This window comes from Anopheles cruzii, chromosome 3 (genome assembly GCF_943734635.1).
Source record: "Anopheles cruzii chromosome 3, idAnoCruzAS_RS32_06, whole genome shotgun sequence".
NCBI classification, from domain to species: Eukaryota; Metazoa; Arthropoda; class Insecta; order Diptera; family Culicidae; genus Anopheles; species Anopheles cruzii.
This window is the reverse complement of record NC_069145.1, coordinates 75,649,019-75,661,540: the sequence shown is the minus strand read 5'-3', so window position 1 is coordinate 75,661,540 and position 12,522 is coordinate 75,649,019. Positions and strand designations below refer to the sequence as shown.

The following is a 12,522-nucleotide window of genomic DNA, read 5'->3' as shown; positions in this document are numbered from 1 at the left end:
TATCAAACAGGCTCCGAGTCCGAGAGGTCACATGAGCTATTAACGCTGCATTTTGGTTACGGTTTGGTTAAACTTTCACATCACAGTAGCCCACGAACAGTTGCCAACTGTCAAACACAGGCTTCGGTCAATATTGCACAATTCCTCTGCCGAATCAGAACGGCGCGTCTTGGGTCCAGCCAGAGTCCTTGCGGACCACAATGCGCCCCCCCGGTCCTCTGCCACCCTTAATACACGAGCATCCCAGCAGCACGGGAAACCTCACGCGGAGGATGGCTCGCATTTTGTCTCACTCACTCTGCTCTGCTCTGCTGCTCTGGTCACTCGTTCCTTCGCATTCGGTGCCGTTTTTGGCTATGGCTTCGCGCGCATGCACGCGTGCCACCGGACCAGGGACAAGGACCAGCACGACACAGGGGGTGGCGCTGGTGGCAAGTGGTGGGGCTTCAGGGCACACTCCAACTCCCGCGCGTCCGAACATCCGTCTAATCAAGTTACCATAATCGAAGGGTCGTAACACTAGGGGAGCCACCGTGAGGGAAAGAGGGAAACGACGAAACGGGAACCGTTTTTTCGCTTCATGGAAATCCCAGTGCAATAATGGCAAGCCGCAGGGGGCAAGCCATGGCGCACACACACACAGTCGCGGGTGGTAAACTTGCACAATCGGGGGCCTTTCTCGGCGCTTTTGTTTGTGGCCAGCAAGGATCGGGCACTTTATTCAATTATAGATATGAATTTACACAACCCGATCCCGTTCGTGTAAAGTGTATGCGGTCCCTAGCTGGAAAACTTTCACCCCCTTTTAATGCACTGCCACGGCCACGGTTCCCATACAGCTGACGGGTATCCTGTCCTGTTCCGTTCCTGCTGTTTGCTACGAAACAATAATTTCACCACAATTTTCGCGGGCGCCCGCTTTTGTGTGTTTTCACTCAGACCTTACCGAAGAGGAGGAAAAAGGGAAAATATCCCAAATCCCCTACGAGGACACACTCCGTCGACGGGGCGACGGGGCGTCCGGTACCGAGAAAAGATGAACACGAGCCGTACGCACGCCAGGCGCTACTACGAGGCCAACGGGAAACGCGCGCGTATTCCGTGGGCCTTTCTCTCTCGCTCTCGAGGCTCGTTGTCGTCGTGACCCTACCTGACCACACCACCGGCCCCACACATACACACACACACACACAAGGAGTTCTTGAGACGAACGACACCCTGTTACCGAACGCCCGTCGGGATGTTCACGGCAATGGTCGTTCGGTCGTTTTGCGCGAGTCATCGTGGGCGCAGGCGCCATCAAAGGGCCACCCTCTCCGCCACCCACCGCACCCCCCAAGGGCCGGAAAAGGACATCGCGCGAACGCCCCACCCCTGCTGTCAGCCCGACAAAAGTCCGCCTTGTCGTTCACGTTTTCACCATTCACACCGAATCCGGGATCCGTGCAAAACCCGTGACACCCGTGGTCAATTCACAATTTCTGGTCGACTGCCCTTCCCGCACCCCACTGAACTGAACCTACATGAGCCACAGGGTCACACACCGAACGAGGATGAGTAAAGCGTGTTTCCACAAGGGAGGTGCGATTTTCCCGATTCACGACGCCGATGCTAGCGGCCGCCCAACTCGCGTTTGCTGCTGCTGCTTCTGTCAGGCTTCCCGACGATACGATGGCCCACCGCGACCCACTCTGACACATGCAGCGCGCGGTCGATAAAAGCTTCGAAACCGAAGTGTCCTGTGACAGCTGGACGGGTACCGGCCGAAAGGATATTAGTTTGGGGGAGCCCGAACATCGAAAGCCCTTTTTTCGGGGAAAACTATTTGAAAACGGATATGGTCCGAAAAAGGAACAGACTAGGGAATTACTTCATTCCGTTCCGTACCAAACTATTTTATTGAAGCTGATTGCGATTGGCGATGAACGATAAAAAGTGTCGCACAAAATCGCAAAAATATATTCAGAGGTTATTGACTTGTAAGAACGACTAACTAATGAAAGAGGTTAAATTCTATGCTTTAAAATGAGACATAAACAAAAAACATTTTTACAATCTGAAGTGTTTGATAACCACACAAATATTTCGCATAGTAAACCCTTTATGTATCAAGTAGTAAATTATGTTCCAAAATATCGATAACATTTGTTACAGAGCGGACGGCGAGACCTCAGTTAGCGGGATCGTATTGGCTAAAAGTAAAAAAACTTAAAGCCGGAGGGTTCCGTAGCTAATGATATTCAAGTTTATTCAACCAAAATCATGCCTTATATAGTACATTTTCCTTAAAATGGTCCTATCCTGGCCTCATTCTATTTTCTATACATCTGTGCTCCGTCTAACCGTTATAATGCATCTCAGTGGTGGTCGAACCTTTGTCGTGTTTATATTTTTATTGTACGATCTGGGTCCCTTGTGGTCTCATGTGTTTCCTGTGCTTATCTATCATAACCATTTTACTTGGCTTCCTTGCCTGCAATGTATTTTTTATGGCGCAAGCTGGACCCACGCGGTACCAAATTCGTTTGGGATTCGTAGAACCCTGCTCGAATGTGATTTTAAGTCGGAGTGCAGTTAGTGGAGTAGTCGGATGCAATTTAAACTGTTTCTTATTCCTTGCTTTGTAAATCTCCTAACGATTTATCTTTTTTAATTTTTTTGAAGTTCTCTGTACATTTGGATGCCACAAAATTAGAGTCATTTGTACGATACTCGGAAATTTAGGCATATCATTTACAACCCGATTTACTATATTCGTTTATGGCTGCCGTGCAATGTACCGTACGTTGATCGCCGACGAAACGCCAACAAAAACTCAATTTCTTTATGTTTCTTTTGGGGATCTTCTTCTGAGGATAAAGAGTGATCAGAACCACGCATTGCAGTAGAATTAATTCATGTATTTTATGTCTCTAGTCTCATTACATGGGTCCCCTGACGATCGTTCCCCGACAAATGCCCTTTTCGCTAACGCACTACAAGTACAGTGACGCAGCGAAGACAATGTCGCGCTTCAGCAACCGGATCGCTTCGGAGAACTTGTTCTCCAGGTCGGTGTTGCCGATCGTCTTCGACGCCTGCACCATCTGGCGCAGCAGTTCCTCCAGCCGGCGCATGCAGCGAATGATGGAGCCCTCGAAAATTTCCGTCATCCGGCAGAGGTCCGAAAACAAGGCGCCCTTACACCAGGCCAGCACCACGTCCATCAGGTACGGCTTGAACGATTCCACGTACCGCTCCTCGTCCACGTCCACCTTGCATTCGTTCGAAACCTTCGCTATCCGCCGCGCAAGATCCTGCATCTGGCGCAGTGGGCCCGAAAGTTCCTGGGCCGACGAGGGCGCTTCGTTGCTCTTTTCGTCGCACACGAAGCAGCTGAGCAGCGCACAGGCCTGGGCCGGACCGAGCTCGGTGAACGTACCGTTGAACACCATTTCCGTGATGAGCAGCTCGTCCGCGCAGCTCAGTTCACACGCGACCCGCCCCTTGAACTCGATCACGTCCGCCGTGGTGCAGTACCCGAGCCGACGCAACACGCGCTTCCGGTGCTTCAGCTCGTTCATGTGCAGCAAACTCTGCGCCTCGCGCAGCGCATTCTTCTCCGCCCGCAGTTCCTTCTCGAGCTCCAGCTTGTCCGTGTACCGGCCGTACAGTCGGCCGAGCTCGGGCGATTCGTGCAGCGGGTGCGCAAAAAGACGCTTCTCAAACTTGTCGATCAAATCGACGACGCCCTGAAAGTCCTTCTCCTTGATGTGCATATCGGTGATCGGGTTCAGCAACGGTGGTCCCTGCGGGAATCGTTTCTTTACCTCCTCGATCGTCTTCAGCACCGATCGGCGGTTGTCGGCCGGGCGCAGATCGTTCGGGTAGTACACGCGCAGCGAGCTGATGCGCGACACTAGCTTGTGCAGCACCGGCACGACCTCCACCGATCCGCGCTTTCCCGGTGGGCACGGTTTCGGGATGCCGTCCCGCTCGAAATCGTCCGCCACGTGCAGCAGCACATCGATCACCACCCGCTGGTCCGTCTTGAGTGGGTTCTGTTTCTGGTCCGCGTTCTCCTTCTTGAAGTTCACGATAATGCCCCACTCGAACTCGCCCACATCGGACTGAATCTTGATCATGCGGCCGGGCTGCAGAAACGGCACCAGGTAGATGGGTTGCGTAATGTACTCCCGGAACTGCTTGCCGAGCGTATCGAGCTGCTCGCGAATGTGGTGGTACGAAGCGATCGACTGCTCCTCCTTAATGTGGATCGCCTGCAGCTGGCGCTGCTTCTCCTGCACTCGCTTGTAAATGTCCGGGATCGACGATTGGTTCTGGAACTGAAAGAACGATCGCTCCAGCATGTACTCCGGGTTGATCTCTTCGACGCGCAGCAAGTTCAGCACCATGTTGTACGTCAGGTGGAACGCCGAATTGATCGGATCCGGTTTGCCCTGCACGATCTCGCGGCCAACCGCCGGTGATACGGCTTCGTCGATCATCAGTATCACGATACCCTTGTCATCCAGCCCACGCCGACCGGCACGGCCCGACATTTGAATGTATTCACCCGACGTGACCCACCGGAAGTCTTTGCCATCGAACTTGCGTGGCCCCGTAAACAGTACGGTGCGGGCCGGCATATTGAGGCCCATGGCGAACGTTTCCGTAGCAAACAGTGCCTTGATCAGCCCCTCGCCGAACAAGATCTCGATGGTTTCCTTCAGAATCGGCAGCAGCCCACCGTGGTGGATGCCGATGCCGCGGCGTAACAGTGGCAGGACGTTCTCAACCTGCGGCAGCTGTCGGTCCTCCTCCGTCAGCACGTCCATCGCGTTGTTAAACACCTCGTCCACCAGCTTCTTCTCGGTGGTGGAGTTAAAGTCTAGCTTGGCCATCTGCATCGCAAATATCTCGCAATCCTTCTTGCTGAACGAGAAGATGATCACGGGCGCAAAGTTGCGCTCCATGATCATCTTGACGATCTTGAAAATGTTCGTTTCACCCGTCGCGTTCGTCGCCTTCAGACTGCCCCGTTTGTTCTTCAGATCGCCCTTGGCCGCTTCGCCCGACGTTTGCAGCACGTTCATGGCGGTGTTAAAGTTGTCCTCCTTAAACTGGCCCCGTTCGTCCACCACCAGGTGAATACCGTCACCACCGGCCGGAAAGAGGTAGTGCTGCAGTGGCGTCGGCCGGTAGTCCGTGTACACCACGTGGCACGGCTGCTTGTGCAGATTGCAGACCCACTCCGCGAACTGGCGCGCGTTCGGGATGGTGGCCGACAGAAACACGTAGTGCACGTTGTCCGGCAGCAGAATCAGGGTTTCCTCCCAAACGACGCCCCGCTCCTTGTCGCGCATATAGTGAATCTCGTCGAAGACCACCCATCCGACCTCGCGCATAATCTCCGACCCGCGGTACAGCATGTTGCGCAGAATTTCCGTCGTCATGATCAGACACGAGGCGGTCGGATTGATCGTCACGTCGCCCGTCACCAGACCGACGTCTTTGAATTCCTCGTGAAACTCGCGGTACTTCTGATTCGACAGTGCCTTGATGGGGGTCGTGTAGATGACGCGCTGCTTGTCCGCCAACGATTTGGCGATCGCGTACTCGGCCACCACCGTTTTACCGGCGGACGTGTGGGCCGACACCAGCACCGACTGACTGTTTTCGATGCACAGGATCGCCTCACGCTGAAACGGATCCAACACAAACGGGTACTCCTTCGAGGGTGGACCGACCGGCGCCACCAGTGGCATGTACTTCTGGCCCGGATAGACGGCCACCTCGTGCGTGCACGCGTCCGGCGACTGAATCGTGTGAACCTTGATGTGACTCTCGATGCTGTCCAAACTGCGCGAGATACAAATCAGCGTTCGGTCAGTGCCGGCGGGCCGCGCGAGATCCCATTTCGAGATTACTTACTTTATGTCATCCAGCAGGGACTCTACCTTCACCTTTTTCGCAGCCGCCACACCGTCTTCATCCAGAGGATCTGCATCCTGAAATTCACGTTTGATACCTGCGGTTTCTCTGTAAAGACGGATTGCTATGGTAATTGGCTTTCAATCCAGGTAGCCTGCGGATCATAAACCATACCGATTGGTGTCGTCTTCGACGGCTACAACATCGTCACCGCCGCCGCCGCCACCTCCGTCGGGCTCTTGTTCCGTGTCCAAAACAATCGGCACTCCCGATCCGTCGTCGTCAGAGTTCTCCTCATCGAACACACTGAACATATCGTCCACGTTCGCCATCGTACCCAAGCAGAAAGAACAATTTCGGTCAATTTATTACTTCGATGCCGGCGATGATCTCCGCACGCTGTGTTCGGTCAAAGGCAGCGTGTTTCCAATTTCGAAAAGTCAACAATCGCAAACGTCACTTTTACGGCCATCGGTGCCGCTGTATCATTATACCACCTTCGACCACCATCGTCGCACAATGGTCGACAGGCTACTTTTAAAGGCCAAAAATTATAAATATGATTTTTAACGAATCGTAGTCAAAACATGCGTCAAGGTCATAAGCAAACAATGAAATTTTCTTATTCCCTTTTCGGTTTAGTACCAAGAGTTTCGGATGTGGCCAGTCGCACCAAGTGCCCGTCGAGAAATAAATAGAAACACAGGTTTGTTTGTTTGTATGACTATTTCAACTCCTATCGCACAGGTGAGTTGTTTTCGTTTGAATTTCTTTTTTGAAATCATCTCTTTTAACTTCTTTATTTTTACGTTAGCAGCATGCATGCATGTTGTTTACTTGCTTATTCTTTTCTTTTTACTCCATTTACCACGCAATGGATGTGACCGAACGAACCACTTTGAAATGGTTTCTTTTTTTTTGTTCTTATTTAATTTTTTTCTGTTTTTCTTTTGACTGGCCGGCCAAAAGATTGTCGTTTCTATTTTTTGTATGTTTTCGATTTTTTTTTTCGGTTATGCGTGGTATTTTCGTTCTAGCTTTCGTTTCTTCCCTTCATTTACAACCAGTTTTTGTTTTGCTTTGCTCCTCTTTTTTCATGACCTAAACGCGCCTTTCACTATTAGTACAATGTTGTGTATACGTATTGTTGACCAGCTTTGTCACTTTCTATTGGGGGCACTTCGTCTCCCTACATTGGTGTGGCCCCGCGGCCTCTGTCCACCATGGTGCGGAGATACGCCAGATAGGAGACACGGAAATAATTCGGAAGCTTTCACCGGGTACGACCGAAACAAACGCACAATTCTAAGCCTGCAAATGTATCTCGCACTCGTGGGTGCCACTAGCGGAGGGGGTGGATTACGAGAGTATCATTAAAATAAAACACGCACACATCAAATCTCTACATACTAGCTATGCTCCTTCAACTGTACGAAGGAAGATTAAAAGAAAATAACGCTCCTGTCCACGCAGCCGGAACAACCGTCATGCGGCAAGCATCTTTCAACGACGCCACGAACGCTCCGGCTCTATGTCGTCCTCTTCTTCTTCCTCCTCGACCATCGGCATCTCCGTGAGGTCGTCCGTTTCGAGCAGCGTCTCCATCGACGACGAATTCAAATCCAAACCACCACCGGTGCCACCGGTTCCTCCTACGGTCCGGTCCGTGTCCGCTTCGGTGCCAAGGTTCGCGTTCGCGCCCAGTTGATCGTCCCCTTCCGTCCCACCGACCAACGGATTTCCCTCTTTGCCAATGGTCGCCATCTTGACATCCGCCGTTTCGGGAGCACCCGAGCCTGCAATAACGCCAGCCGCAGCAGCGGGCGGCACTGCCGCCGGGACAGGGGTAACCGAGGCCCAGACGATCGTAAGGGTTTGATACTTGAACAGCTTACCCCGTGCCAGTGCCTTCTCGGCCACCTGCCGCGTGCTGTAGCTGAGGGTCAGCGATGGCACCGTTAGGTCGAGCTGGTGTTTGGTGATCTCACCGAAATGCTTAAAATGGCCAAGCAGCTCTTCGGCGTCGTCGACCAAGAATCCACTGACCACCATCGTCGTGGGCCGACGATCGACGCTCGTCGAACCGGGCGGAGCCAAACGGCCCGTACCTTTGCGCGCTCCGTACTGCTGTTGGTGGGGTTTGTGGCCACCGACGGGTGCGGTTGCGCCCGCCACTGGGCCACCGGCCGTGACGGTGGTACCGTCCGGTGCACGGAACGTGCGCTGCTCCTGAGCGATCAGTTCCAGCTCGGCATCGAGCAACTCCTTCTCGTGCTGCTCCTTCGTCTTGTGCTTCCCGGCCACCGCCGGTCCACCCTTCCCGAGGCGGGCCGCCGAGCGCTGCTGGTCCTGCTCGATTTCTTTGTGCAGATTGCTGATCTTCGACTGCAGCTCGTTCAGCGAAGCCTTCAGCTGGGGACGCTTCGGATCGCTCGCTTCGCACGTGACCATCAGCTCCAGCAGCTTGCGTTGCTCCTTCAGGTACGCCTCCAGCAGGTCGTACTTGCGCTTGTGGATGCCCTGGTTCAGCTGTTCCTGCTTTTTGCGCAACATTTCGTTCGCCACCCGGTTCATCTTGTTGCTGTTCGCCGGCAGAAGGCCAGCGGTGGCGGGATTGATGAACTTCGTGTTTGCACCATGCTTGCCCGCCGCTCCGGAGCCAACCGTCTGGCCGGCACCGGCCACCGGGGCTACGTTTTCATTACCATTGGTGGTAGCATTGGTGCTCTGATCTGCGGCCGCCTTCGCGGCATCATTCGTTGGGTTGTTGGCAAGCGTTTTATTGCCCGCTCCTCCAGCCACCGTCGGCTGTGTGGCGGATTGTGTCGCCGCCGCTCCTCCGGCAGTGTTCAGATTGTTGTTAATGCTGTACTGATTCGGGTACGAGCGGCGCAACGAGTGTTCCGTCTTGGCCGGTGGCGTAATGGCCGGCTGATCACCGGACACCGAAGGTATGTGCCAAAACACCTTGATAAACCGATTGTTTAGCACCGCCTCCGTGCTGCGATAGGCCACGTTCGCTTCGGCGTGCGTCGAAAACGTTACGATCGCCGCTTCCGGATCACCGTCGTAGCGGATCTGGATGTTGATGATCTTGCCAAACTTGGAAAAGTGATCGTTCAAGTGCGAAATCTCGTTCAATCCGCGCGGTATTTTGCGTAACTCGAGCGAACAGTTCGCTTGCGGGTTTAGCATCGGCCCAGGACCGTGACCCGAAACTCGGGGCCCTAACCGATTGTTCATCGACATTTTGCGCTTCATCGGACCGTCCGCGATCGCGACCGCATCTTCCGGCTCGAAGCGACGGTTCCCGTGTTGCGCCGAAACGTCCCCACCCTTTCCTGCGTCCACCACCGGCACCGAGATCAGTTCTCGCTGCAACGGTGTCGCTCCGATCGGATTGCCGGCGAAAATGCCACCACCAACACCGGGGAACGGTGCGATGCCACGGAAGTTTACTCCCATACCGCCCATGGGACCGACCACACCACGTGGCCCGAATCCGAGACCACCACCGATGACGGCACCACCGAGGCGCTGGCTAATGTTCGGACGTCCGATGTGAGCTCCCGGAGGCGGAGGCAAATTGTTCGGTTTGTTCCACAGTCCCGGTGCGTCCGGGTTGTACTCAGGCACGGGACCCCGCATCTGCGCCATCAGCGTCGGGTTGTTGAGCCCTTCCAGCACGACCGGATCGATGCCGTGATCCCAGGGGCAGGTTTCACCGCGCATGCAGTAGCCTTTCTCGTCAAAGTCCCGGCACCGTTGGCGCTTCGTAACTCCCAGTGGCACACCGACACTTCCGACCGCATCAACGATCGCCGGAACGGGAACAAGCGCTAGATCCAACAATCCGACCGCCGGAGGAGGCACTGGACCGACGGCTGGTGCGCCAAGACCGGCGACAATCGAACCAACGGCCGCTCCAGAACTCGCGCCGGCCGTCACCACACTCGATCCTGCTGCTGGCGCTGCCGACGGTGCTGCTGCTGGTACTGTTGGTGCTCCGGTGATGGCCGAAGTCGCTGTAGGGCCGCCTGCAACACTACCCGCACCGGTGGCCACCGTCGAACCGGACACTCTTTCGGCCATTGCGGCAAGGGCACGATTCGGGGACACCGACCGTGCCAACTTTCTTCGCTCTGCATTCGGTGACGGTGACCGGCTTCGCGAATGGGAACGAATCCTCTGAGATCTGCTAATTCCGGAACCACCGGTACTGCCGGCGACCGTGCTGCCGCTCGGGTGGTTTCCTGCATTGGACGCCGGGGTAGTGGTTGGGTTGTTGCCACCCGCAGTGCTGCCGGTGGTCACAGTGTTGCCGTTGTTACCTCGACGATCGTACATCCCGTGACCTCCCTTGCGATCGTAGCGCCGGAACGAATCGTTGCCACTGCGCACCGGGGACTTGTTGCGGTACGACGAACGACTCGACTTTTCGCGATTATCCCCGCCACCACCACCACCGCGGGTACGTTCCCGTGAACGTGATCGCCTCGTGTCACGCGGCCGCTCAAAGGATCGGGAGCGGGAACGGGACCGACTGCGGGATCGGTTCTGCATTCGACGACTCCGCCGATTGCTGTTGCCGTCTTTGCCCTTTGTGTGCGGTCGACGAATCAAGATTAGCAGACGCGGGTGAAATAGAGAAAACATACGTTAGACATCGGGTTCAATGGAAGAGAATGAAAATAGGAACGAACGAAAGTTATGCCAAAATAGTCACCTCGGCGATAAGCACTTGCCTGGCAAACAACAACTCAACACTCTCCATCTCAGTAGACATTGCCCCTGAGTAGTGTGTCTCAGTTGCACCAAGATCAGCGAACGACTAGTTGGCTGCCGCCACGCAACGAAAAATCAGTGTCGACATCGACGCATCGAAGTAAGCAAATACAGTAGGCAGTGAGCACCGCCCCGTCCCCATAAACCGTATGCAAATATACACCCCAGCGCAATCTACACACGGACGGGGCAATGGAACAGTACTCTCTCAAATCACTCCGTCGGCTCCGCTTTGGACGGAACAGGATGGAACAAGTTGCAACGTGCTTTTGCACTGCCGTCCCCTCAAAAAGACACTGACTAATGCACGGCGCGCCAAATGGCGTTCACCGGACCATCACGGGCGCGCGGCTCAAAATAGCCGCACGAACGATTGAAAACGTTCGTGAAATGTACGTATATGTGTGTGTACTGCACGCGATCTAGTGTGCGTGTCCCGCGTTCGGACACGCGTAATGCGCGATGTGTGTTAGATGAACGCATAATTAAATTTAATTTCTGACAATCACAAAAACAGACTCCATTCAACGTGGGTCGTCGCGCTGGCCATGATCTTCCTCCCGGGGATACCTTTTGGGGAAAGTTCGATGCGCAAATATTTGCATAAGCAGCGCTCGCGCCCACGGTTGCTCTAATTATGGTCTCTAAAGGCCACTGGGGAAAAGGTATTGGATCTTACAGCAGCCCACTGGGAGGGCGCTATGGCAACATAAATTATGATCAACATAGCTTTGCCCCCAGGTGGCTTTTACATTCGGTCTTTTTTCTATATTTATAGTCACCGAATGGGAGCACACGAGACAAATTTAACCCATCGGACCTCCGGCGACACACAAACCGGAGCACGGCGCTCCGTTGGTCGGAGAGGAACCCCTGACGCTTGACTTACGTGATCCTCCTTGCTGGAACCTTTGATGGGCGAATGCTGATGAGGTTTGTGACTGCTGCTGCTGCTGGTGGTGGTACCGCTGACGCTGTTACCGCTACTGCTGGTGACCGATGGCTGACTGTGGTTGGCCCCGGAAGCACCGGAACCTGCTGCTGCCTCACGCACATTCGAGCTGTGATGGTAGTAGTGCAGGTGATGGTCCTTTCCCTGATCGAACGACGATCGCTCGGAAAGACTTCCACTTGACAGGGAAACAGTCGCCACGGACGAGCCGCCGCTGGTGTCTTTGGACTGCCGGGAGTTGCCATCGTGCTGCAGAGGAGGCGTAAATTCGCGTTTCCCCCTGTTTCTCGAGCTGCTACTAACCGCTTCCTCCGTCGTCGGGTGCGCTCCCGATGCGGCGGCAGTGATTCCGATACCGCTCGGACTACCGGTCGTCGAGGTGGTACTGCTGGAGGACGAAGCCGAAGCAGCTGCGGCTCCAGTAGCGCCTCCTGCCGCGGGCGTTCCGTTGATGGATGCGGGAGCAGCCGTCGCGGCCGGAACCGCTTTCAGGTAGTCCTCGCTTTTGATCACCTTAAACAGTTGCTCGAGGAATGGTTGCGTTTCCTCCGACAGAAACACGTCCAGTTGCTCCTTCATCGACACAATCAGATCCTTTTCGGGTTTGTCCTTCTTCAGCAGCGCCAGCACATAGCGTGCCAGTGCGGCCGGGTCGGCATCGCACAGCGGTTCCAGCACCTCCGTGAGCCAGACCTTCAGTGCATCGGTGTTGTTGATGTACATGGCAGGGCAGCGTGTTTGCAGACTTCTTTGCGCGAAACGGAACCTCTTCGCACCCACCTGCGGCGCGGCGATGGCTACTGTGTTGTTCTTTTTCGCAACGCCTGCCTGTTATGCCTCTCGGGTCTCCACAACAGCGGGGCACTCTCCGC

General features: G+C 54.7%; 2 protein-coding genes across 3 annotated transcripts; both read right to left on the bottom strand.

The window, feature by feature from the left end:
• Positions 1–2,925: 2,925 nt before the first annotated feature.
• Positions 2,926–6,245, bottom strand: LOC128275712 (exosome RNA helicase MTR4). Of its 2 annotated transcripts, none has more exons than XM_053014306.1 (3): positions 6,088–6,245; positions 5,914–6,021; positions 2,926–5,841 (listed from the first exon to the last, which is right to left on the bottom strand). In XM_053014306.1, the coding sequence occupies exons 1-3, from the start codon at positions 6,243–6,245 to the stop codon at positions 2,976–2,978; spliced, it is 3,132 nt and encodes a 1,043-aa protein (XP_052870266.1). In that variant the 3' UTR covers positions 2,926–2,975. The 2 variants fall into 2 exon arrangements, with proteins under 2 accessions (XP_052870266.1, XP_052870267.1); XM_053014307.1 differs by having other exon boundaries at positions 5,914–6,037; positions 6,125–6,245.
• A 399-nt stretch (positions 6,246–6,644) lies between these two features.
• On the bottom strand, positions 6,645–12,373 carry LOC128275711 (zinc finger protein swm). The gene is made up of 2 exons (XM_053014304.1): positions 11,588–12,373; positions 6,645–10,512 (listed from the first exon to the last, which is right to left on the bottom strand). The coding sequence occupies exons 1-2, from the start codon at positions 12,371–12,373 to the stop codon at positions 7,417–7,419; spliced, it is 3,882 nt and encodes a 1,293-aa protein (XP_052870264.1). The 3' UTR covers positions 6,645–7,416.
• Positions 12,374–12,522: the final 149 nt, after the last annotated feature.